At 40.1% G+C, this 25980-nt stretch overlaps 1 protein-coding gene across 5 annotated transcripts in view; it reads right to left on the reverse strand.

The window, feature by feature from the left end:
• TMEM63C (transmembrane protein 63C) overlaps window positions 1-25980 on the reverse strand; it is a 132365-nt gene that overhangs the window by 62489 nt on the left and 43896 nt on the right. For all 5 annotated transcript variants that reach the window (XR_002324446.1, XM_020986192.1, XM_020986188.1 and 2 more), the window contains 4 exons: window positions 16208-16290; window positions 14329-14538; window positions 12655-12734; window positions 11265-11346 (listed from right to left, as the gene is read on the reverse strand). Coding sequence is in view for 4 of the 5 variants with exons in the window: in XM_020986192.1 (XP_020841851.1) it covers window positions 11265-11346; window positions 12655-12734; window positions 14329-14511 (345 nt within the window). In the remaining variant the exon portion in view is untranslated. The remainder of the gene's footprint in view (window positions 1-11264; window positions 11347-12654; window positions 12735-14328; window positions 14539-16207; window positions 16291-25980) is intronic.

Raw genomic sequence — 25980 nt, forward strand, 5'->3', positions numbered from 1 at the left:
GCTACATGGTATGGTGGATAGAGTACAGGAACTGAAGTCAGAAGATTCAATTTCCTGAGTTCAAATCCAGCCTCAGACATTTACTAGCTGTGTGACCCTGGGCAAGTCTCTTAACCCTATTTATCTCAGTTTCTTCATCTGTAAAATGAACTGGAGAAGGAAATGGCAAACCACTCCAGCATCTTTGCCAAGGAAACCTCCAAAGGGGTCACAAAGAGTTGGACACAAGTGAAAAATGACCAAACAACAAATGTGCCAGGCACTGTGCTAAGCACTTCCTACCCCCTGAAGGATCAAGTCAAATGTTCCTCGGAGCAAGGTTGGCTAATGGAAACTGGCAGAGTCAGCCTGTTTTCTCACATATAAAAGGGAATTATAATCTTTGTTCTGCTTACTCCCACAGACTGTTTCTGAGGACCAAATCAAATACTGGATGGGAAAGTGATTTATGCTATACAAATGTGGAAAGGGATTGGTATCATGAATGCAGGTAAACTTCTCCATTTGGCATTTACAGCCTTTCATTACCTGGCTCACTAGTCTCCATTTTAATGGTTCACTATGGCTTACAAATTTGGAGCTCATAAGATCATAGGATTTAAAGCTGGAAGGAGGTTTTGGGGGTCAAGTCTGATCTCCTTATTATGAGTTAAAGACTCCAGATTCAAACCTAGGTCTTCTGATTCCAAATCCAGCGTTCCCTGACCATACGCATGCAGACCAGCCCATAATTAATCCTTTCCTCTCATTGGTATCCTAAGATCATATTGAGTTAGTCAGCAGAAGGTAACAATAACAACTAACATTTATACAGAACTTCCTATGTGCCAGGCACCATACTAAATGCTTTACAAATATTATCTCATTTGATCCTCACAACCACCCTGGGAGGTAGGGACTCTTATCATTCCCATTTAATAGATGAGGAAACTGGGGCAAAAGAGGAAAAGTCTTTCACCCAGGACCCTACGGCTAAGTAAGTATCTGAGGCCAGATTTGAACTCAGGTCTTCCTGACTCTAGACCCAGAATTCTATTGAGCTATCAGCTGCCTCTAAAAAAGGTTCTTTCATGGCATCCCTTTTTGTTTTCTCTTTCTACACCTAGCACTTAGGCCAGACATGCACTGATCACTTAATCCCTGGATTACTGGAAAAGCCTGTCTATCTCCAGTCCATCTTAAACATACTTAAATTTTTTATATTTATTAATCTTCATATATAAGTGATATGTGGGTGTATATATGTGTATGTATGTGTATATATTATATAGTGTGTGTAAATATATAATGCATACATATAGTGTATATATAGTGTGTGCATATATAGTACATGTAGTATATATAAATAGTGTGTATATATAGTATATTTATATATATATATATATATAAAATATATATATATATATTATAGATGGAGAGAGATAAAGATATATACACAGCCTTCAGGTTAAGAACCCTTGATCTACAGTATTGGCATTTTGATGTGGGCCACCAGGAGGTCTCTTCACCATGTTTGCACTTCAGCTCCTAGACTGAAGGGGCACAGTCTCAGGGCTCTGAGCTCTAGGTTTTCGGGCTACAGGTGGAACAGAAGAAGGTTGAGGACTGTACTACTATTATACAGGTGTCCATCTTCTACTGGCTTTCTCCTCTAGGGGTGTTTTGGCTCCTTGATATCAGTAGGCAACAGGGGAGTGACCAAGTTATAGGAAGATTAATAATAAGGTGTGTTTAGCATGGACTAGAGATAGGGAGGCCAGCTAGAAAGCTTTTGCAATAGTGCATACTTGGCATAAGTGCTAAGTATAGAAAAAGAATAAAAGGATCCCATCAAAGAAATATGTATATGTGTATGTATATATCTGTACGTAGGTATATGTACATAGACATATGTCTATTATAAGATGTATTTTATATTAATGTTATATAATAAATCTAAGTTGATATGTCATAATATACAATATTTATATTTGAATGAAGGACTTTGTGACTCTCAGTAAAATTCTCTATCCGTTGTGCCACTTGGCAGCTAAATGTGGACTTGCGAGTTGTCTGTTGTGGATACAATGCTGGGGCTGGAGTCAGGAAGACCTCATTTTCCTGAGTTCAGATCTAGCCTCGGACACTAGCTGTGTGACACTGGATGAGTCACCTAACTCTGCCTTCATTTCCTCATCTGGAAAATGAAATGGCAAACCACTCCTATATCTTTGCCAAAAAACCCCAAACTGGGTCACTACAAGTCAAACATGACTAAAACGACTGAACAATAACAACAAGAAGCATGTTTGTAAGCACATGGGAAGTACAATGACCATTCATGGGACTAACCCCATCGCTAATCAGCATAAGATCTTCAACTTGCTCCATTTCTGACCTGGGCCAGTTTGCCACTCCATAGGCAGCCTCACTCCCCTACTCTCTATAGCTCACCATATTGGTTTGGGACTTAGTGTGGGACACATGATTGGCTAAACCCACTGCAGCTCAGAACTCTCAAGCTGAAGCAATTCACCAGCCTCAGCCTCCCTAAGAGCAGGGATTACAAGCGTGGGCTACCACACCCAGCCATGTAGGTCAAATCTGAGATAGAGTTCTAAGATGTTACCATTTTGGTGTATGGCTATAGCAGGTACAGGAGAAAGTTATAGGATTCAAGGAGGCCAAGAAATTGTGTGGTCAATTTTGTTTGGACTATAATGAATTTGACATTCCAATGGGACATTGAGATGCTGACATACTGAACTGACCCAAATGTGCTAGAACACAAGTATAGAATACAGATTGTTAGGAGGATTGTCAGTATGAATAACAATACTCTCAAGATTGATGGTAGGAGATGGGGTGGAGAAGATAACTATGATCCAGATGTCAAAGTCTTTCTAAAAGTTACTGGAAGGATTACATAATGGGGAAAGAGTAATAAAAGTAAGTTGTATGGACCTCAGAAGAGAGAATGTCATTGAGAAATGTTGGGAGAAGAATGTACTGGAAATTGTAGTTTAGAGCAAGGAATATATCTCTGCCAGAGGTACTAGTCTTCCCTTTGTACACCCTGTTCAGGGCTACTTTTCACCCTTAGCATCCACCTATTCCACCTAACTCTCACCTGTGGCTCCAAAAAGCTGTAGCATGTGCAGTGGCTGCACCCTGGTAAACCATTTTGGCAGATGGGCTAAATCAGGTTGAGGGTAACCAAAGGATCTCAAATCCACTGGTGAGTTGGGAGGGTATCTACCCCAAGCATGTGAAGACTTCCCCTGGTGGAATGGGTGGATGAGAACAAACTCTTCCAGCAGCCATGAAGGCAGCTGAAGCAGGTGCTGTGGAGCGCTTAGAGCTTGGTTAGACATCGGAGACACCAAGGTCATCCACTGCATCTCTAGCCATCACCAGTCATCTTGATTCTGTCCTGCCACTGGACTGTGATAACTCTGGAGGAGAGAGTGAAGCTGAAGACTTTGTGCAACTCTGCCTCACTTAAATCCAATTTATGCACGAATAAAAAGACATCACCCATACCATTTTACCTATCTCAAAGTCCTGTGGTGACAGGCAAGTGGCAAAACAGCAGGTACAGATACATTGGGAGCTGTAATCACAATCCTGCACACAGGCAACTCAGGCCATAGGGACATTTCTCACTGGAAGCAGCAGTGGGATTCAGCAGCTCCCTGGGTCTCTGAGCAGCCTTTTAAGGATTGCACTACTCAATTAATGGTGTGAAAAAGGGGCTAAAAATTGTCCGCTTACCCAACCCTGGCCTGATTACTGCGGCAGGCGAGGAATCCCATTCTGTGGTTGAAACACAAAAAAGTGTACAAAAATGACTGCAAAGATGATTCCACTCACCATTGGCACATGGAATGTGCACACACTTATAGACAACACAAAATCCAGTAGACCTGAAAGATGAAAGGCTCTTGTTGCAAGAGAACTCAACAGGTATTGTACCCAAATAGCAACCCTGAGTGAAACAAGGCTGGCAAATGAAGGCCAGCTTACTGAAGCTGGAGTTGGATACACATTTTTCTGGAGTGGCCGCAGTGAACTGGAGCACCATGAAGCTGGTGTAGATTTTGCAATTAAAATTAAGTTAGTCAACAAGCTTGTATGCCTATCAAAAGGAGTGAATGACAGGCTCATGACAATGTGACTGCCACCATCATCAGTGCCTATGCTCCCACCATAACAAACCCTCATGAAGTTAAAGAAAAATTTTATGAAGACTTGGAGACCCTTATCATCAATGTACCAAAAGAGGACAAGCTTATAATTCTGGGAGATTTTAATGCTAGAGTAGGCTCATACTACCAGGCAAATGACTACCAGGCAAGGAGTTTTAGGGAGGAATGGAGTTGGAAACAGCACAGCAATGGTCACTTAGTACTGAAGACTTGTGGATCTCATGACCTTCTCATCACCAACACTGTCTTCCATTTACCTAAACGCAATAAAACTTTGTGGATGAACCCTTGCAGCAAACATTGGTAACTAATAGACTATGTGATTGTATGGAGAAGATAGAGACAGGATGTGAGAGTGACGAAGGCACTGTGTGGCACAGAGTGCTGGACTGATCATAGACTTATTCTCTTCAAGCTAAATATTGGCATTCAACAAAAGCGATGTCCCCAAGGCAAAATGACTACCAGAAGAATTAATGTCAACAGATTAGAGCTCTTCTCTGAGTGGGAACAGTTTGTTGCTAAATTGGAGGGAAAGTTGAGCCAACACACAGTGGGTAACAGTGGAGCAGAAAAAGAGTGGGCAGGTTGCAGAGATTTGGCATATAGCACTGCATTTGCTCATCCAGGTCAGAAAACTCACAAATATCAAGACTGGTTTGATGAAAATGAAGGGGAATTCAGAAGCTGCTAAATGAAAAATGAGAAGTCCACCAGGTTTACCAGCAGGACAGGTCATCCATCTCTAAGAAGGCGGCATTTAATTCCATCAAAAGTAAAGTACAAGCAAAGCTTAGAGAGATGCAGTAAGGCTCAGTAAGAAGGCAGATGAAATTCAATTTTATGCTGATAGTAACAACCCAAAATGCTTTTATGATGCCCTCAAGGCTATTTATGGGCCAAAGACCTATGGTGCATCTCAACTACTCAGTGCTGGTGGAGCCACATTGATTAGTGATAAGGACACGATCCTAGAGAGATGGGCTGAACACTTCCATAATGTTCTCAACAGACCATCATCAATCAATGCTGAGGTCACTAACTATTTGCCACAAGTTGATGTCAAAGCTGAAGTTCCAGCTGAATAAGAGGTTTTGATGCCATTAGGCTCCTTTCATGTAGCAAAGCACCTGGTGATGATTCTATTCCGGCTGAGACTTACAAGGTAGGGAGTCCATTGCTCATACAAAAACTGACTGAAATTTTCCAGGTTATATGGTAAGAGGAGATTATCCCTCAGGAGTTCAAATATGCCCCCATGGTCCATCTCTATATAAAGGTAAAGGAAATAGATTGCCCTGTGACAATCATGGGGTGGGGGGAGGGTCTCTCTCAGTCATTGCTGGCAAGATTCTTGTCAGAGTCCTCCTTAATAGGCTGATCCTTCACCTGGAAGATGGTCATCTACCTGAGAGCCAGTGTGGCTTCAGAAGGGGCTGAGGAATGATTAACATGGTGTTTGCTGCCTGACAACTCCAGGAGATACACCAGGAATAGAACAGAAGTCTGTATACAACGTTTGTAGATCTGACCAAGGCCTTTGAAACTGTCAGTCGTGAAGGTTCATGGAAAATTATGTCAAAATTTTGTTGCCAGAGAAGTTCATCAGCATTGTATGTCAATTTCATGTTGGCATGCTTGCCTGGGTTCTGGATAATGGACAATGCTCTCATGCTTTCCCAGTCACCAATGGAGTGAAACAAGGCTATGTGCTTGCTCCCATGCTTTTTAGCTAGATGTTTTCAGTCATGTTATCAAATGCTTCCAATGAGGATGAACATGGCATCAAGGTCAGCTACCCCACTGATGCACACATTGCCAGAGCTAGCTGAGTGTTTGTGAGGCTCCAAAGGAAAGTGTGGGAGAAAAGAGGTATTAGACTGACTACCAGACTGAAGGTCTACAGAGATGTTGTGCTGACCTCATTCTTGTATGCCTGTGAAACCTGGACAGTATACAAGCGCAATGCCAGGAAACTGAATTGCTTCCATTTGAATTGTCTTCGGAAGATTCTGAAGATCACCTGGCAGGATAAGATATCAGGCACAGGGCCTTTCTAGAACTAAACTGCCAAGCATTCAAACTCTGCTCCAGAGAGTTCAATTCCAATGTGCTGGCCACATTGTTCAAATAAAAAAATGTATGATTGTCAAAAAGATTATTTTATGGAGAACTCACACCGGGCAAGCATTCACATGGTGGTCAGAAGAAGTGATACAAGGACACTGTCAAGATCTCTCTTGAGAACTTTGGAACTGATTGTGTGACATGGGAGACAATGCCACAGGACCGCTCAGCATGGCATGCCCACATCAGAGAAGGTGCTGTGCTCTATGAGCAAAGCAGAATTGAAGTAGCTCAAGAGAAACACAAGATTCGCAAACTTAGAGAATCCAGCCCAAAGATTCACATGGACTATTTGTGCCCCACTTGTGGTAGAACAGTCCGAGCTCATATTGGTCTGATCAGCCACAGTCGGACCACATACAAACTTGACTCTAGCATAGTGATGTCATTTTGGTCCTCTTCCAGCACCAAGGACAACAACCAATGTCTCTGCCTCTCCTTGGTCCTCTAACAGGGGGAAGTGTGATACGAGGAGTAACTACCTGCAAGGAAGGTTGCAAGGAATTTGGTTATCTTCAGGACAGAGTCTACTGTCAGTTCAAGTGTTTAAAAGTTCAAAGATATAGGCAATAGACAATAGAACCAGTTCCAAAGGGAATAATGGAATAAACTAGGAAATTAGTGAAGCAGATTGGATTAGAACTGGTGAGGAATAGGGATGATTAGAATAGACTCAAAGATTTGGGAAGTTAGTGTGGACATGACATTTATGCTTAAGGTGGCAAGACTGGATGAGAACTCCAATATTGGGGAATGAGTACATCAAAGTAAATTAGCATGGCATACCCCCCTTCAACAGAGTTTAACTATATTTTTAGGATAAATCATACCTGAATTTAAGACAAAATCTAAAACAGGGGTTCTTAATCTTCCTTGTGTCATGAAACTTTTTGACAGTCTGGAGAAGTCTATGGTACTTATATCAGAATGATGTTTTTAAATGCGTAAAATAAAATACATAGGATTATAAGAGGAAGTAGTAATTGAAATAGTTTTTACATAGAAACATAATACATAAATTTATACTTCTTATTATTATATTATATCAATTATTATATTACATTAATATGATCATCTAGGCGGAGCAGTGGATAGAGTACCAGGCCTAGAGTCAGGAAGACCCATCTTCCTGAGTTCAAATCCAGCCTCAGATACCTACTAGCTGTGTCACTATGGGGAAATCACTTAACCCTGTTTGCCTCAGTTTTCTCATCTGTAAAATGAGTTGGAGAATGAAATGGCAAACCATTGCATTACCTTTGCCAAGAAAACCCCAAATGCGGTCACAAAGAGTCAGATACAACTGATCAAAAATATTGATATAAACATAAAATATTATAAAACAATGTTTTATAATACTTATATGTATGTATATGTATGGATATATAATTCTTTGATGGGATCCTTCTTTTCTCTTTCTATACTTAGCCCTTAGCACTTAGGTATGCACTGGACACTTAATTCCTAGATTTTTGCAAAACTTTCTAGCTGGCCTTAGATACTTAGTAGTTGTGTGATCCTGGGCAAGTCACTTAAAGGCAGCCTGCCTCAGTTTCCTCATCTGCAAAATGGGAATAATAATAGCACCTACCTCCCAGGGCTTTGTCAGGATAGAATCAGATTTTTTTTTAGGCAATTGGAGTTAAGTGACTTGCACAGGGTCACACAGCTAGTAAGTGTCAGGTGTTTAGTCTGAAGGCGGATTTGAACTCAGGTCCTCCTAACTTTAGGGCCAGTAGTCTATCCATTGTGCCACCTAGCTGCCCCTTAAAATCAGATATTTGTAAAGCTCTTTGTGAACCTTCCAGTGCTATACAAATGCTATTATTGTTGTTGTTACTCCAGTTTTTTCTTTTACTCTGTGTTCCAGACATTTGTTTCCAGCTGGGCTCAGAGTAATAGCACCTGGATATTCTGCCGCAAACCTTGAACTCATTCTATCCCTAACCCAGTTCATTATCTTTTCCTCTAAACTTTCTCCTTCCCCTACCTCTCATGTTTATAATTTTGGTGCTTGTAGGATGACAAAATCACAGATCTGGAACTAAAAGAGACATCAGAGACCATGTAATCTAACTCTCATTTTACAGGTGGGGAAACTGAGACTCTGAGTGATTAAGTAATTTGGCCAAGGTCACACAGATATACAAACATGTTCTGTGACTTCAGGTTGGACACACTTTCCATTGCCTCATGCATCGCCTTGACTTTCCCCTCCTTTATTTTTCATATCTAGTTATTTATCAGGTTCTGTTGATTTCATCTCTGCAACATCTCAAAAATCTGTTTCCCTCCCTCTGTATTCCCATTGCCAGCATCCTAGTACAAGCCCTCATTACCAGCTGCCTAGACTATTATAACAGCTGGCAACAGTTTATATAATAGTGATGATAACTATCATTTAAACAGTGATTTAAAGTTTGCTTTACATGTTACTGGTCCCCATAACAACTCTGTGAGGTAGGTACTATTGTCACCTCCATTTTGCAGATGAAACTGAGTTAGAGATTAAGTGACTTGCTCAAAGTCACACAGCCACTAAGTGTCTGAACCCACATTTGAACTCAAAGTTCTATCCATTGCACCACCTTGCTGCTTGCAGTCTTCCCAAACCACACCCTTCATATCACAGCCAGATTATGAAGAGGGGGATACACACTCACACACACACACACACACACACACATACACACACGTTACATATGAATTTATATAAAGGTTTAAAAAGAGCTCTCTTGCAAGATTATTAAAGAACAAATTTCACAGATGAGAAAACTGAGCCTCAGAGTGACTTGCCTAGGTCTTGAACTCAAGTGATACAACTTCCCTATACTACGTTGTTTTCTTTCTATGCATAGATCTGGTTATGTCACCCTAATGGTAAAAATTTCTATGGCTCAGAAAGTTTTTAAAGCCCTTTTTCTGGCACTCAATTCAAACCTATTCCTTCTAGACTTATTTTATGTTATGCCTTTGTGTATACTTTCTAACCCAGCCAAACTCAATAGATCTCTATATCCTGAGAATCCATTATATTCTTAAGACTTGGTGGATTTTCTAAAGCTATTCTCCGTGACTCAAATGTTCTCTGTTCATTTAAAGCCCAAACCAAATATTACTTCTTTCATGATGCTTTACCCATTCCCTGGTTGGAAATACCCTCTCCTTTCAGCTTTCACGTTTGTAAAACTCTAACATGCTTATCTTATGATAGCATATGAGATAGCACATCATGACCTATATTGCTAGATTGACCTTGGAAAGCTCTTTAAGGCAGGGTCTGTCTTATACTTGAGGTCTCCTCCAGCACCTAATACAGTACTCTGCACATAGCAGGGGACTTAATAAACATTTGCTTTATTGTAGTTGTATCAAAGTTAAACTTCTCAATTTGGCATTCGAGGCCTTCCAAGCACTGTCTTCTCCATTTAGTTTTCTCCCACATTACTAGGCTTGTGAAAAAATGTTTGCTGATTAACTGAATCCATTTTCCTGTGGTGATTTTACAGATTTGTATCATCCGGTCAACCTGAATGCAAATTCCTCAAGGGAAGAAACTGTGGCTTCTGGTACGATGGACCAGCATGGGTGTTTGGCATATGGCAGGAACTTAATAAATGCTCGCTGAATTGAAATGAATTAGATGTGGTCATCTTCCAAGTGACATACAAACACAGATAATGGTGTGTGCATAAGTATATACCTGTGAGAGAAATGATTATTAATAACCAATGATTTGAGGAGATTCAGATTTTCCCCTTTTTCATTTATCCTTATTTTAAGACCTCAGTGTCTTAAAGGTTGAGCTAATCTTCTTCTCTATCCAGACCCCATCAGGTGGGTCAGTCACTGTGTTCTATTCAGGTTGGGTTGGGGATAAATTTTTTTGAATAGATTGTCCAAGGCTGGGGCTAACTTAGAAGTAAATAACAAAATCAAAGCCCAGGTCCAGATCCTCATTGTAATATTCACTCTCTCATTGTTAGCCAATCAGAATTGATTGCCACCCTCAGGAACAACCCTCTTCCAATGGGCATATAAGTGTGAACCCACTGCCATGAAGGTCTTTGCTCTAAGAGACCACCCTTATATTAAAATGCTGGTATTATTAATAAAATGATTAAGTTACTCATAAATTATGCCTCTCAAATCTTTTAAAATGTCACACCTGTCTACTTTTGATATGCAAATAAATATCATGTATAGATGAAGTAGAAGGTCACGTGTTCACTCCTGGCTCAATTCACTTTCTGAATTGTTCCCCCAACACACAAACACATATTGTTTAGTCATTTTCAGTCATGTCCAACCCTTTGTGACCACATTTGGGGTTTCCTTAGCAAAGATAATGGAGTGGTTTGCCATTTCCTTCTCCAGATCATTTTACAAATGAAGAAACGATGAGGAAATTGAGTCAAATAGGGTTAAATGACTTGCCCAGGGTGACGCATCTAGTGTCTGAGGCCACATTTGAACTCAGGAAGACTCCAGGCCCAGCACACTATCCACTGTGACACTTACCTGAACTATACATACATACATACATACATTCATATATACACACAAAACAGCTACCTTGTCAACTTAGGGATGACTCCATCCTAGGGCCTTCTCACTGTTTGGTGAGGGCCCTGCCTGGGATTGCCATTTCTTGAGGGGCCTCAGCCATGTTACTCAATTTATTTCTAACTCAACTTATTCTCCAGAATGTTCTACATCCCCAAAGCCTTGCTTTGCCAGGGTATCGACTCCTTTTTTTTCCAGCTTTCCTTTATGTTTTGTCTTTTATTAGAATGCAAATTCTCTATTAGAACACAAATTCCTCGAGAGTAGATATTCAAAGAAAACCTGCCTTTGTGCATCTAATGAGAAAGCTGAGCCCAGGAATAGGATCCTTACCCCAGTGTTTACTCTCCCTTACCCAGACCAGCTCCTTCACCAAACACTTACATTATCTTTTTTCTGTATCTCCAGATTAGGGTCCACTGGGGAATTCTTATCACTTTGCTCGCCAAAAAACAGTGAGACCAAGCTAGCCATAGAGAAAGAGAGTAGAGGAGAGACAAGAGGAGAGAAAGAAAGGAGGAAAGAGAAGAGATTTTTATCAGTTGGAGTCTGACCCTTTGGTCAATTATTCCACTTGCTACGTTCCCCTCTCTCTTCTTGTTTAGGGTCAGGAATGCTCTCAGTTCCTATACCAGCAGTGGAGATTTCTCAGCTCATTAGCTGTGGAAACAACCACAGAGCCTGGACTTGAGGTCAGGTCCATCTGACTCCAAGCCTAGAGTTCTGTTACTCACTCACTAGCTAGGATCATGAGGAAGTCACTTCATATCGGCACCAGTTTCCTCCTGTATACAATGAGGCACTGGAACTAGATGACTTTCAATATCTCTTCCTACATCTCCATCTCTGCAAACGCAAGATCTCAAAAGTAATGACTCTGATGATCAGGTAACAAAAGAGTCTCAAAAGTATGGAGATAATGTTTCCCAGAGGGAAAATGGGGGTGATAGTAGAAGGGAGAGCAGGCAACACATAGCAATAGCTAGCGCTGATAACTCCATGAGTAGGAATTCTATGAATTCCTTTATCTTTATCAGACTACTCAAATGGGTCCATTCAAAGTCCCTGGAGATAAGCTTGTCCTAGACTTGTGTATATATGCTTTAAATTCCATTTGTTTACCTTGGTATAAGACCACAAGGACCCCTTCCTTCCTTGGATTTCCTGATTGTTTGTACAGAGTTGTTTGCATATTGTCTTCCCCATTAGATTTTTAACTCCTTTTGGGCAGGGATTGTATTTTGCCTCTGTTTCACTAGCAGTAGTACACAGTGGACACTGACATGAGTGGCTTCACTTCCCTGAAGCAAACTGAGATTGACCCTCAAGGATAGATGTAAGATGAAGCCCCATGTCTTCTTGTATCTTTTTTTTATGAGTATTCCACTAGCAGTTTATATGCTATTGATAAACACTGTAGTTAGGTTAGATGTGGGTATGACTCTGTGTGCCAGAAATGGACAAATGCAGAGGATCGAAGGGCTATTTTGTCCTCTAAGTTAACATGTCAATCATCTAAATCTAGCTTCCTGTTGGGAGGTATAGAAGAAGTAAAAAAAGTCAATATCCACATGTGGTTACATGCTGTGACATAAGGAAGAGGAGAAGATCCTAACCAATCATTTCCAACCAGGAAAAATGTAATTTCCCTAAATGGAGTATGGGGTCTCTCAGCTGGTTCATCAAATTGGGGTCTGATGGGGACAGTCACTCAAAGGAGAAATCAAGTGATTCTAGGGAATAAATGGGGCTTGTTGGATGGATTGGGTCTTACCTTTCTTTATTCGTTAGCAGACCTAGGCGTCCATAGTCCCAGGCGGCTTTCCGGAAGAAGGAGAAGACACAAAGAGCAATCTGAAGTTGGGAAGAAAAGTGAGTCAAGCCCAGCGTCCTACTCCTTTCTTGGCCCTTTGACTCCTGATGACACTTTATCTGGAGCTTTCTCCCGGCTCAAAAAGCAGCTACTATGCATGGGGACTATGACCCTAACCCTTCAACATCTAGGAACAGGCTCTTCAACTGATTCAAAAAAGAAAGGAAGCAGGGCTTTGGTTCAAAAGCATTGGACTGGAAGTTAGGAGACTGGGTACAGTCCCAGTTCTGCCACTCAAGCTTTTTTTCTGTGAAGGAAAACCACCACAACAACTGAGATCGTAGATCATAGATCATAGATCCAGCCCTTTTAGAGCTGGAAGGGACCTTAGAGGTCATGGAGCCCTTCCTTTTCAGAGATGAAAGGATAAGTCCTTCATTGTATAGATGAGGAAACTGAGGCTGAGAGGTTAAATGACTTGCCCAGACTCACACATCTAGTAACTAAGGCAGACTTGAACTTTGCTCATCCTGACTCCAAGTACAATAGTCTATCGAGTATACCACACTCCCTCTAAAATTTGGCGTGGTAGGCTAGAGGACTTCTACAGTCCTTCCAGTAGCTGTGTGTTACCAACTAGTTGAATGATTTTGGTGAAGTCATTTAACTATATTATAAGCTTTAGTTTCCTCCTCTAGAAAAATGAGAATAAGAAAATCTGTCCTGCCTACCCCCACGAGTAGGTTGTGAGGATCCAATGAGACAATGTACTTTGTAATTGGACTGGGAGACAAGAGACCTGGGTTTGTTTTAGCTAGTTGTTTGACCTCGGACACACCAATCAATCCCTCTGTGCCTCTATTTACTCATTTATAAAATGACAGAGTTGAAAGATCTTTATGATCCCGTTACAACTACAACCTTCAATGATATTCTGAGCTCTTCACTAAGCCATTATTCTACCTGCCATGTGTATCTGGAGTGAAGTCCTTTCATGGGAACAAGCTTAGCCCCAACTCCTGCCCATTCAAAGGGAGTTCAAAGATCTCTTACCTCCCCCACCAACAAGGAGGCATCTTGGGGGTAGGTGTGAGGTTCACTGGGCTTTTGGTAGCACCATAAAGTGCTCCGAGATCTTCACTTGAGGGTTACCAAAAGATTCTCATTGGGGGTATTAGAGAAGAGGTGAGAGGAAAAGGGAGATGCAAGGAGAAAAGTATCCATGTTGGCATTTGCCTAAAAGAATGTGGAAGAGGAAACAGAGTGGCCAAATGGACAGAGCACACTGGCTTTGAAGTTAGAGAATCAGAATTCCAGGCTTATTGCTGCTATGTGCTCCATCCTGTGTGACCTTTCACAGGTCACTTGGCTTCCTTGGGCCTCCATTTCCTCATCTATAAAATGAGGGGGTTTGGGCTAGATGGCCTCTAAAGGTCTCTGTCGGCTCAAAATTTATGATCCTATGATCTTTTGATTTCTACTTGTGAATCTAGGAGACCTCACTAGTCCTTTCCTATTTGGACTCCCAGCCAGCTGTGTGACCTTGCCTATTCACCAGCTCAGATCAGTACCTCTCTGAGCAGGATTCACTCTAGGACCATTCTCTTTCTTCTCCACATCCTGCCACTGACTTACAAACCAGATGCAGATGTTTATGAGAAACACAGTGGGCACGCCACCAAAGGGCTGCCCTATCAGGATGGTATTCCTGGTGCGGAAGCATTTGTCCCATGAGTGGTTGCTCATTCTTTCTACTACATTCAGGATATCCAGGGACGTAGTGCTCTGGCTCTCTGCCTCCGGGAACATTTGGTCCATTTTGCCAAGGCTGGGTTCCTCCTCACTCTGTGAAACAGAAAACCAGGGAGGAAAGAAAGTTAGATTAGTGCAAAGCCACAGCCAGGACATTTCCCACCATGCCAGGCTCCACACCCTATCCCTTAAAAAAGCAGGTTACCCCTCAGAGCATCCACAGGCTAAACACGTGGCTGCCCTTACAGTCAGTTCAATCCTTAACCCTAACCCTCCCAAAGCTCAGGACCCAACAGAGGAAAGGAAAGGGTAATGGCTTCTTATATACCAATCATGTAAATCAGCACCAGCCCAAGATCATGAAAGAAAACAGCAACATGTAAGCAAGCATTCTGATCATGCATCAAAGATCTGATTTTATACACTGAGCATCAAAGCAGATGTATAACTTAGTAGATGAGTCTTAAACGGTTGGCTAAGGCTCAAGGAGCTATATGACTTTCCCCATAGTCACTCAGCGAGTAAGTATCAGAAGGAGAGATCTGAACCTAAGTCTTTCTGTCTCCCAGTGTAGTGGCCTATTCATAAGTTATCTTTCTAAGCATTTGGATAAGAATTAATGCTAGTCAGCACTATCCTTTAGAATGTTAAATATGCCCTATGCCATGTGAGATGGGCTACAAAAATACTGTAGTGGGCTGGTAGAGATTTGAACCTATTTGCAAGCATGTTCTGTCCCTATTAAGTTTGGGTCTGGATCCTATTTACTCCACCTTCACGCCTATCTTGGATAGGACAGTCCTGGGAAGGAAAAGAAAAAAAAATCTTCATATATTTCATATACAAAGCAGCCCTGCCTTCCTAGAAAGAAGGGCGCTAATTCCTCCTTTTACCATTTCCTTTACCTGCAATAGCATCCTCTCTTCCTCTCAGAAAGCTGATATTCATACTTTGTCTCCTTCCTTTGCCTATATAAACCTGTTCTCAAATAAGCATCTACTAAATTCATTCACACTAAAGCCCAAGAACCTGAAAACAGAATTATGCTTCTTAGAGGAATCCAAAGTTTTTAGCTAAGGGAATGAAGCTCTAATATGATAACATAAGTATCAGCCAGTGAGTAAGGAAGATATTCTAGGATGCAATCGGAAGTTTCTAGATTGGGAGTTCTTAATCTGCCATCCTTTAACTTGCTTTTAAAAACATTTCAATATAATTTCGGTATTTCTTTATAATTTGCTTCCTTTGTAATCCTATGTATTTTATTTTATAAATTTAATTTACAATTATTTATATTTATTTATAATAATTCTCATTATTCTGAGTAGTTCATAGGCTTCATCAGATTGTCAAAGGCATCTATGACACATGTACAAAAGGTTAAGAACCCCTGGTCTAGATGTTTTTGAAATCATATGACTTTATCTATACATAAAAGTCTGGCCTATTCTTAGCCTAGGAGATCAAGGTCAGCCCCATGAAGGTGTATGGGAAACATCCTGCCCACTGGGTAGTCTCTTTCTGAAGGCAGCAAGACCCCTGAGGAATAGACAATGACGAACTCCGAGAGGACCTGATTTTTTTTGGGGGGAGGGGGCTAGGCAATATGGTTAAGTGACTTGCCCAGGGTCACACAGCTAGTAAGTGTTATGTATCCGAGGCCACATTTGAACTCAGGTCCTTCTGAATCCAGGGCCAGTGCTCTATCCACTGCACCACCTAGCTGCCCAGATTTTTTTTTTTTAAAGATAAGAATTCTTACCTAAGAAAGTCTCCCACTAAGGACTCAAGTCAGGTCCAGAGGTTGAGGTCAGCCATACTTTAAGGTGAAGGCAGATGGAGAAGCTACAAAAGATAAGGTTTTTACATTCAAGTGTAATAAAAAGAAAGCACCCTGGGTCACAGATGGAGAAAATGGTCCCTTGGGTTGGGGATTAGAAATGGGTGAAGGAGAGTTCTGTTCCCTCCCTCCACAGGCCCAGCCCTTTAGGTCCTGTCAGACCCATTCTTTTCCTGTCTTCCTCCTTCTGTACCTGCATGATCCTACCAAGTTTGTAGCTCTGCTCAGGATGACCCAATGACCACCATTGCTAGCCTGCTTTCTTTGCTGATCTTAGAGCAGGTGCTAAGTGGGCAGCAGCTCCCTTTTCCTCTACTACCCAGTCTGAAGTGGGGTGGTTGGAGAGGGACTAGGACTAGAAGGGTGATGTTTTCTCTTCTTACAACTGAAGGTGGTCATTTGGGAAGAGAAACGAAAGTAGTTATGTAGCTGGTGTCTGTGGGGGATTATTAGGTGGAGTAAGGCTGGAGACATGCTGGCATGCATGCATTTCTTGAATGCTATGAAGTATTTGTTTGTAGCTTCTAAGACTTGCAGCCCTGTCTTTATATGTAATTTGAAAAAAATATAAAAATTAAAATTAAATTAAAAAAACTGCTTGCCATCTCAGGAAGGTCAGAAGGAAGGAAGAGAGGGAAGGAAAGAATTTGGAACTCAAAATTTTGAAAAGCAAAGGTTGAAAATTGGTTTTACATGTAATTTGAAATGTAAACATATACATACATGTTTATGTATGTATATGTATGTGTATGTATATATATGGAGAGAGAAAGAGCAAGAAAGAGAGAGAGAGAGAGATTGATTCAGTCTTCAGCATCTACTACCAGTGGTGAAGGATGGAAGCTGGGGCCGATGACTCAGCTCTATGGGGCAGGGAAGTGATCACATCTCTGTATCTCAGAATAAGGAAAAGTGTCCAATTTCTGTGGACCTTAGGATGTCTCTGTCAGCTCTGCTTGGACAATGGATGATGAAATGATAGGGAAGTAATAATGATAAGCACATTTATGAAGTGTTTAAAAGGTTTATAGAGCACTTTCCCCACAACAATCTGGACAGCCCGCCCCCTACCTTTTCAGCCGTATTATAAATAATTCACCTTCATACACTCTGAGTGACCCAGCCAAACTGGCCTCCTTACAGCTCCATCTTTGTACTGGCTGTCCTTCATTCTTGGAATGCTATCCTTTCCCTACCTCCACCTCTTAGACTCACTAGATTCCTTTAAGACCCAGCTCAATTACTACTTTTTGTGTGAAATTTTCCTAATTCCCATAGTGATTAATAATGCCTTTTCCTTCTATATCCCTTTTTAATTATATTGTAAATGCCCTTCCCTGATAGAATATAAACTATGTGAGGTCAAGGATTATTTAACCTTTGTTTTTGTATCCAAGGTGCCTGGCACGTAGTAAGTACATAATATGTTTTGATTAAATGAATCCTGAAGCAAGTAGTACAAGTATTATTCTCCCCATTTTACAGATGAAAAAAAAATAGAAGTGTTAAATAACCTGACCAGGGTCACAGAGCTAGCACTGAAAGATCTTGCAGGTGAGATTGCAGAAACTATTATTGGTTCTGTTGATAATCCTTGAAAACACTAATAATTATGGCTAGTATTTATATGGCTATAGGTTTGCAAAAAGCTTTAAATTTGTCATCTTATTTTGATCCTTTGAACAATCCTGGGAGGTAGGTGCTGTTATTATCCCTATTTTACAAATGAGAAAGCTGAGGCAGCTGAAACTAAGTGACTTCCCTAGGGTCACATAGCTAATAAATGTTTGAGGCCGGATTTTAACTGAAGTCTTCTTGTCTCCAGGTCCAGCTTTGTGGAAAATGGGAGGTGTGCTTAAAGATTAAACAACAGAGATGGACAAATATTGTCTTATTTTTTTAAGAGGAGGGAAAGGTAGATTCCACAAACTACCGACTACTAAGTTTAATATTAATTCTCAGAAAAGTTCCTTCTTAGTATGGATTATTTCATTATTTGTACCTGGCACACAGTTCAGTCCGGTTGTTTCCAACTCTTTGTGATCCCATTTGGGGTTTTCTTGGCAAAGATATTGGAGTGGTTTGTCATTTCCTTCTCCAGTTTATTTTACAGATGAGGGAACTAAGACAAGTAGAGTCAAGTGACTTGCCCAGGATCACACAGCTAGTTAAATGTCTAAGGCCAGATTTGAACTCATGAAGATGAATCTTCATGATTCTAAGCCCAGTGCTCTCTCTGTTGTGCCACCTAGCTGTCACAGTAGACAGTAGGTACTTAATAAATACTTGATTGACTGATTAACATAGTATATCTGGATTCTAGCAAGGCACGAGACAGTCTTTCATGAGAACCTGACATTTTTGTGGAAAAGATAGAAAAACTATGGTTAGATGATCACAGAATTCGATGGATTCAAAACTGATGGAAAGACTGTACTCAAATTTAAGATGATTAGTGGACTGATATGAACCTAGAGGTCTATGCCTGCCACCTTATTCCATTCAACACCTTAATCCATGACTTGGTGCGGGCATAACTACGATGCTTATTTAATCTGTGAATGACACGAATCCAGGATTTTGTTGTCCTTGTTCAGTCATTTCAGTCATGTCCAACTCTTCATGACCCCATTTAGGGTTTTCTTGGCAGAGATACTAGAGTAGTTTGCCATTTCCTTCTCCAGCTCATTTTAGAGATGCCTGAGGAAACTGAGGCAAATAGAGTTAAATGGCTTGCCCAGGGTCACACAGCTAATACGTGCCTGAGGCCAGATCTGAACTCAGGAAGATGAATCTTTCTGACTCCAGCCCTGGCAATCTAGCTGCCCTGATTCTAGATACTAATTAAGATGACAGAAGCAGGAGCCAAGATCTTGACAAGCTAGAAGAATGGACCAAATTTTAAAAAGATAAAACTGTACATTAAGTCTTGAACTTAATTTAACATTATTAAAAAATCATCTGCATTAAGTATGGGATAGCAGAGATGGGATGGCTTAACAGCAAGTCATATGAAAAAAAAACCTCAGCAGTTTTAGTTGACTGCAAGCTTAATATTAGTCAATAGCGTGATGTGCCTACCAAAAAAAAAGCCAACGTGACATTAGGCTGCATTAATATTAGTTCAGCATCTAGAACAAAGGAAGTGACCCGTCTCATGTCAATCTAAACTTTCTTCTAGCAATAAAATATTGTGGATCTGTGAATTTCAGGCAGAGTCATAGTGGGAAAGATTGTGCAAGTGTGTATCCAGACCTCTTCAAATGGTGAGAAAAGGGACTAAGACATATCAGGGAGTTAGAAGAGGGATCTAAATTGGGAGATAAGGGGAAAGAGTGGGGGATCTCCTTCCTCTCTTGTCTATCCTCATTCTTCTCTTTCCTTCCTCAGCTTTCAAAGCATTTCATGTCTCCATCATTTATCACTGGCAGCTAGGTGGTACAGTGGATAAAGTACCTGGCCTGGAATCAAGGAAACTCATCTTCCTGAGTTCAAATCTGGCCTGACACTTACTAGCTGTGTGAGCTTGGGCAAGTCACTTAACCCTGTTTGCTTCAGTTTACCGATTTGGCAGGAAAGGTCTGTCTGGGATGAGATGGGAGTGAGGTCCAAGAGCAATAGCAGACAGTCTCACAAGCAGGGGGCCTGTAGCAAGGCTCTGAGTCCTGGGGTAATCCACCAGCAAGGCCCTGCCCTCCTGCAAGCCAGTAACCCCAGAGGTAAGCCAGTGCAGCACAGCAAGACCCCCACCCCAGCAACCCTACCCCCAAGACAGGCCACCAGGAAGGCCTTACCCCCTTTGTTGACTAGTAGAAAGGCCCTGCCCCTTGGCCCTGTTAGCATCTACACCATGCCCCTGGGGCAGCCCAGCACCAAGATCCCTTCTCCACACAGATTGCCCCTGTTTCCATAGCAACCCAGCTGCAAGGTACCATAGACAATGAAGTAATATCAATACTACACATATATGCACCCAATGGCATAGCATCTAAATTTTTGAAGAAGTTAAATGAGTTACAAGAGAAAATAGACAACAAAACTACACTAATGGTAGACCTCAACTTTCCCCTCTCAGAACTAGATAACAAAAAAATAAACAAGAAAGAAGTTGAGGTGAATGGAATTCTGGAAAAGTTAGATATGATAGATCTCTGGAGTAAACTGAATGGGAATAGAAAGGAAGTAGTACCTGGCACCTGCACAAAAATTGACCATGTATTAGGGCATAAAAAACTCACAGCCAAATGCAGAAAAGCAGAAATAGCAATTGCATCCTTTTCAGACCACAATGCAACAAAAATTACATCGAATAATGGGCAATGGAAAGATAGATTGAAAATTAATTGGAAACTAAATAATCTAATCCTAATGAATAAGTGGGTCAAAGAACAAATCATAGAAACAACTGATAATTTCATTAAAGAAAATGACAACAATGAGACAATATATCACAATTTATGGGATATAGCCAAAGCAGTACTTAGGGGAAAACTTATACTTGAATTGCTTACATCAATAAAATAAAGAGCAGACCAATGAATGGGGCATGCAACTAAAGGAACTAGAAAAAGAACAAATTAAAAATCTCCAATTAAACACCAAATTGGAAATCCTGAAATCAAAGTAGAGTTTAATAAAATTGAAAGTAAGAAAATCATTGAACTAATAAATAAAACTAAAAGCTGGCTTTATGAAAAAACCAATAAAATAGATAAACCATTAGTTAATTTGATTTTTAAAAAAGGAAAGAAGAAAAACAAATTACCAGTATAAAAAAATGAAAGGGGTGAATTCACCACTAATGAAAAGGGAATTAAAACAATTATTAGGAGCTATTTTTCTCAATTATATGCTATTAAATTTGAAAATCTAAATGAAATAGATGAATATCTACAAAAACATAAATTACCCAGATGAACAGAAGAAGAAATAGGTTATTTAAATAATCTAATCTTAGGAAAAGAAATTGAAGAAGCCATCAATGAACTTTCTAAGAAAAATTTCGAGGGCCAGATAGATTCACAAGCAAATTCTTTCAAACATTTAAAGAACAATTTATCTCAATACTACATAAACTATTTGGAAAACTAGGCAAAGAAAGAATCCTACCAAATTCGTTTTACAACACAAATATGGTGCTGATACCTAAACCAGGAAGAGCCAAAACAGAGAAAGAAAATTACAGAACAATTTCCCTAATGAATATTGATGCAAAATTCTTAAAATACTAGCAAGGAGATTATAGTAATATGTCGCAAGGATCATACACTATGACCAGGTGGGATTTATATCAGGAATGCAGGGCTGATTTAATATTAGGAAAACTATCAGCCTACTTGGCCATATCAATAACAAAACCAACAGAAATCATGTGATTATCTCAACAGATGCAGACAAAGCCTTTGACAAAATAGAATGCCCATCCCTATTTAAAAAAACAAACCACCAGAGAGCATATGAATAAATAGAGCTTATCTTAAAATGATAAGTAATATTTATCTAAAAGCATCAGCAAACATTATTTGTAACGGGGATAAGCTATAAGCCTTCCCAATAATACAATTAGGGGTGAAGCAAGGATGCCCATTATCACCTCTGTCATTCAGTATTGTACTGGAAATGCTAACTATAGCAATGAGAAGAAAAAGAAATGGAAGGAATTAGAATAGGCAATGAGGAAACAAAATTATCACTCTTTGTAGATGATATGATGTTATACTTAGAGAATCCTAGAGAATCAACTAAAAAAATAGTGGAAATAATTAACAACTTTAACAAAGTTGCAGGATATAAAATAAGCCCACATAAGTCATTAGTATTTCTACATTACCAACAAAGTCCTGCAAGTGATAGGGAGATAAATTCCATTTAAAATGACTGTAAACAATATAAAATTCTTAGGAGTCTATCTGACTAGACAAACCCAGGAAGTATATGAACACAATTATAAAACACTTTTCTCACACAGTCAGATCTAAACAGTTGGAAAAATAGTAATTGCTCATGGGTAGGCTGAATAAATGACAATTCTGCCTAAATTAATTTACTTTTTCAGTGCCTTACCAATCAAACTACCAAAAGGTTATTTTATAGAGCTAGAAATATAATAGTGAAATTCATCTGAAAGAATAAAAGGTTAAGGATATCAAGGGAATCAATGAAAAAAAATGTGAAGGAAAGTAGCTATATCAGATCTCAAACTGTGTTATAAAGTAGTAATTATCAAAACAAGCTGGTACTGGCTAAGAAATAGAGTGATGGGTCAGTGGAATAGATTAGGTACACAATACATTATAGTAAATTACCATATTAATCTAGCATAAAATAAACCCAAAGATCCAAGCTTTGGGGACAAAAACTCATTATTTGACAAAAACTACTGGGAAAACTGAAGAAAAAAAAACCAGTGTGGCAGAAAGTATGTATAGATCAATGTCTTACATTGTATACCAAGATAAGATTGAAATTGGCATGTGATTTAGACATAAGCAAATTAGGAGATCATGGAACAGTTTACCTGTCAGATCTACGGATAAAGGAGGAATTTGGGACTGAACAAGAAATTGAGAGCATTACAAAATATAAAAAAAAAATTTTGATTATAAAAAAATTAAAAAGTTTTTGCACAAACAAAACCAATACAACCAAAATTAGAAGCAAAGCAGAAAACTAGGGGGAAATTTTGCAGCAAATATCTCTGATAAAGGTCTCATTTCTCAAATATATAGAGAATTGAGTCAAATTTATAAGAATACAAGTCATTGCCCAGTTGATAAATGGTCAAAGGATATGAACAGGCAGTTTTCATACAAAGAAATCAAAGCTATCTATAGTCTTATGAAAAAATGCTCTAAATTACTACTGATTAGTGAAATGCAAATTATAACAACTCTGAGGTATCACTTCACACTTATCAGATTGGCTAATATGACAAAAAAGGAAAATGACAAATGTTGGGAGAGGTTGCAAGAAAACTGGGACACTAATGCATTATTGGTGGAGTTGTGAACTGGTCCAACCATTCTAGAAAGCAATTTGGAACTATGCCCAAAGGGCTATAAAACTGTGCATACCCTTTGATCCAGCAAAACACTGCTAGATCTGTATCTCAAAGAGATCTTTAAAAAGGGGAAGGGGAAGGGAAGGACCTATATGTACAAAAATATTTATAACAGTTATTTTTGTGGTGGCTAATAACTGGAAATTGAGGGGATGGCCATCAATTTGGGGAATGGCTGAACAAGCTGTGTATATGATTGTGATGGAGTATTGTTGTGCTATAAGAAGCAACAATCAGGAGGTTTCAGAAAAACCTGGAAAGACTTACATGAACTGATGCACAGTGAAGTGAGCAGAACCAGGAGAACATTGTACATAGCAACAGCAGTATTGTAGGATGAAGAATTGGGAATGACTACCTTTTCTCAGCTACACAATGATCCAAGACAATTCCAAAGGACTAATAATGAAACGCGCTATCCATCTCCAGAGAAAGAACTGACATTGTGTGGATACAGACTTTCACTTTCCTTTTTTCGTTTGTTCATTTGAGTCTTCTTGTACAAAACAAATAACACGGAAATGTTTTCCATGATTGCACATGTATAACCTATATTGGATTGCTCACCATCTTAGGGAGGGGTGAGGAAGAGAGGGAGGGATAGAATTTGCAACTTGAACCTTTTTTAAAAAATGTTTAAAATTGTTTTAACATGTGATTGTGGGAAAAAATAAAAAATCATTACCCCCACCCCCAAATGTTTGTTCCCTTTTGTTCTCCCTCTAAAGTCCCTCCCAGCTCTAAAACTTCCGACTCTCTAGCACACATTGTAAAGCTAGTCTTATTACCACTCCAATTGTGCTCTCTTTTAACGTATAGTAACATCGACAATGTCCTGGGGGTCAGTACTCCTTGCTCCTCTTCTTACTTCCGTGCTGACCTACTGTAGCAAAATGGTCTGTTTCCTGCTTTATTATTGTTGTTGTCATTATTGTCGTTCAGTTGTATCTGACTCTTCATGACACCATTTAGGGTTTTCTTGGCAAAGATACCGCAGTGATTTGCCATTTCTTTCTCCAGCTCATTTTATAGATGGACAAACAGGGTTAAGTGACTTGCCCAGGGTCACACAGTTAGTAAGCATCTGAGGCCAGATGTGAACTCATGACGAGCCTTCCTGATTCCAAGCCTTATGCTCTATCCACTGCACCACCGCTGCTCTGTCTGTTCCCTACTTTCAGGTCCTCAATCTGTAAAAATGGGAAACCTAGACTGTAGGCCCAGTTTTGAATTAGAAAAGAGCACTGGCCCTATTGTCAGAGGATCAGAGTAATATGCTCACTAATTGTGTGACCTTGGGCAAATCATTTAACTACCCTACACCTCAGTTTCTTCATCTTTAAAATGAAAGGGTTTGATTAGAAGGCATCAAGGTCCCTCCCAGTTCTTGATCTGTGATCTATGATCCTATGAGGTTCCTAATGTCTCAAGTTGAAGGATGAAATAGTGAAAGCTGAAATAGTTACTAAACACATTTCCCTGTATTTTGGGGGGATTTAGGAACGGCCCCAGGGAGACCTGAGGCACAGATTGACTCATGTCCCCAGATGTTCTGTGGGCACATAGAGAATCGGGACCAACTTTTCAGTCATTTCCAAGGCTGGAGGGTCTGTCCCAGTCCTTTTTCTCCATTCTATAGTGACTCAAGATCCCAAGAGTAATGCCAAAATCAGGTTGGCATAGGCTGCTTAGGAATGAACAAGAACTCCTAGGAGTCCCCATGGATAGCATCAGAGCTGAAATAAGCTCTCTGGGATGAGGGTAGAGAATGCCTACCAAAAATATAAATTCTGCTAACAGAATTACCAGAAAATGGTTATTCAGCTTCTGCTTGAAGACCTTGGATAACATAGAACTCTCTAGCTCCAAAGGCAGGGGCAGCTAGGCACTGTAGTGGATAGAGCACTGAGCTTGGAATCAGGGAGATGCATCTTCATGAGTTCAAATCCAGACTTAGACACTTACTAGCTGTGTGACCCTGGGCAAGTCTCTTAACCCCGTTTACCTCAATTCTTAATCTGTAAAATGAACTGCAGAAGGAAATGGCAAACTACTACTCCAGTATCTTCGCCAAGAAAACCCCAAATGGTGTCACAAGGAGACTGAAACAACCGAACAACACAACAGAGCTCCAAAGGCAACCCATTCAATTGTAGGACAGGCCTGTTAGGAAGTTTTTTCTTAATTTTTCTCACTGTGGTTCAGAGAGTCATACATTCATTCAGTAAGTATTACTTACATGCCTATGGTATGCCAGGTGCTAGGGATATAAAGACAAAAAATGAAATAGTCCTTGCCATCAAGGAGCTTATAGTCTACTGGGGAGGGGGGGCATTGCTTATTTTCTTTCACAGCCCTTGTGGAATGAAAAGAACATTGGATTAGATTCTAGAATTTAGTTAGTTGTCCAAGGTCCTAATTTTAGCACTACCATTTAGTTATCTGTGTGACATTGGGCATGTCACTGGAACTCTCTAGATCTCTGGTACCTCATCCATAAAGTGAGATGATAAGACTAGATGAGTTCTTATGTCCCTTATATCTCTAACTCAGGTCAACAAACATACTAAATGCCTTCGTTGTTCAAGGTTTTGTATCAAGTGTGAAGGATTCAAAAGGACAACTCCCTCCCAAA

This window comes from Phascolarctos cinereus, unplaced genomic scaffold (genome assembly GCF_003287225.1).
Source record: "Phascolarctos cinereus isolate Bilbo 61053 unplaced genomic scaffold, phaCin_HiC Scaffold_3;HRSCAF=262, whole genome shotgun sequence".
Classification (NCBI taxonomy): Eukaryota; Metazoa; Chordata; class Mammalia; order Diprotodontia; family Phascolarctidae; genus Phascolarctos; species Phascolarctos cinereus.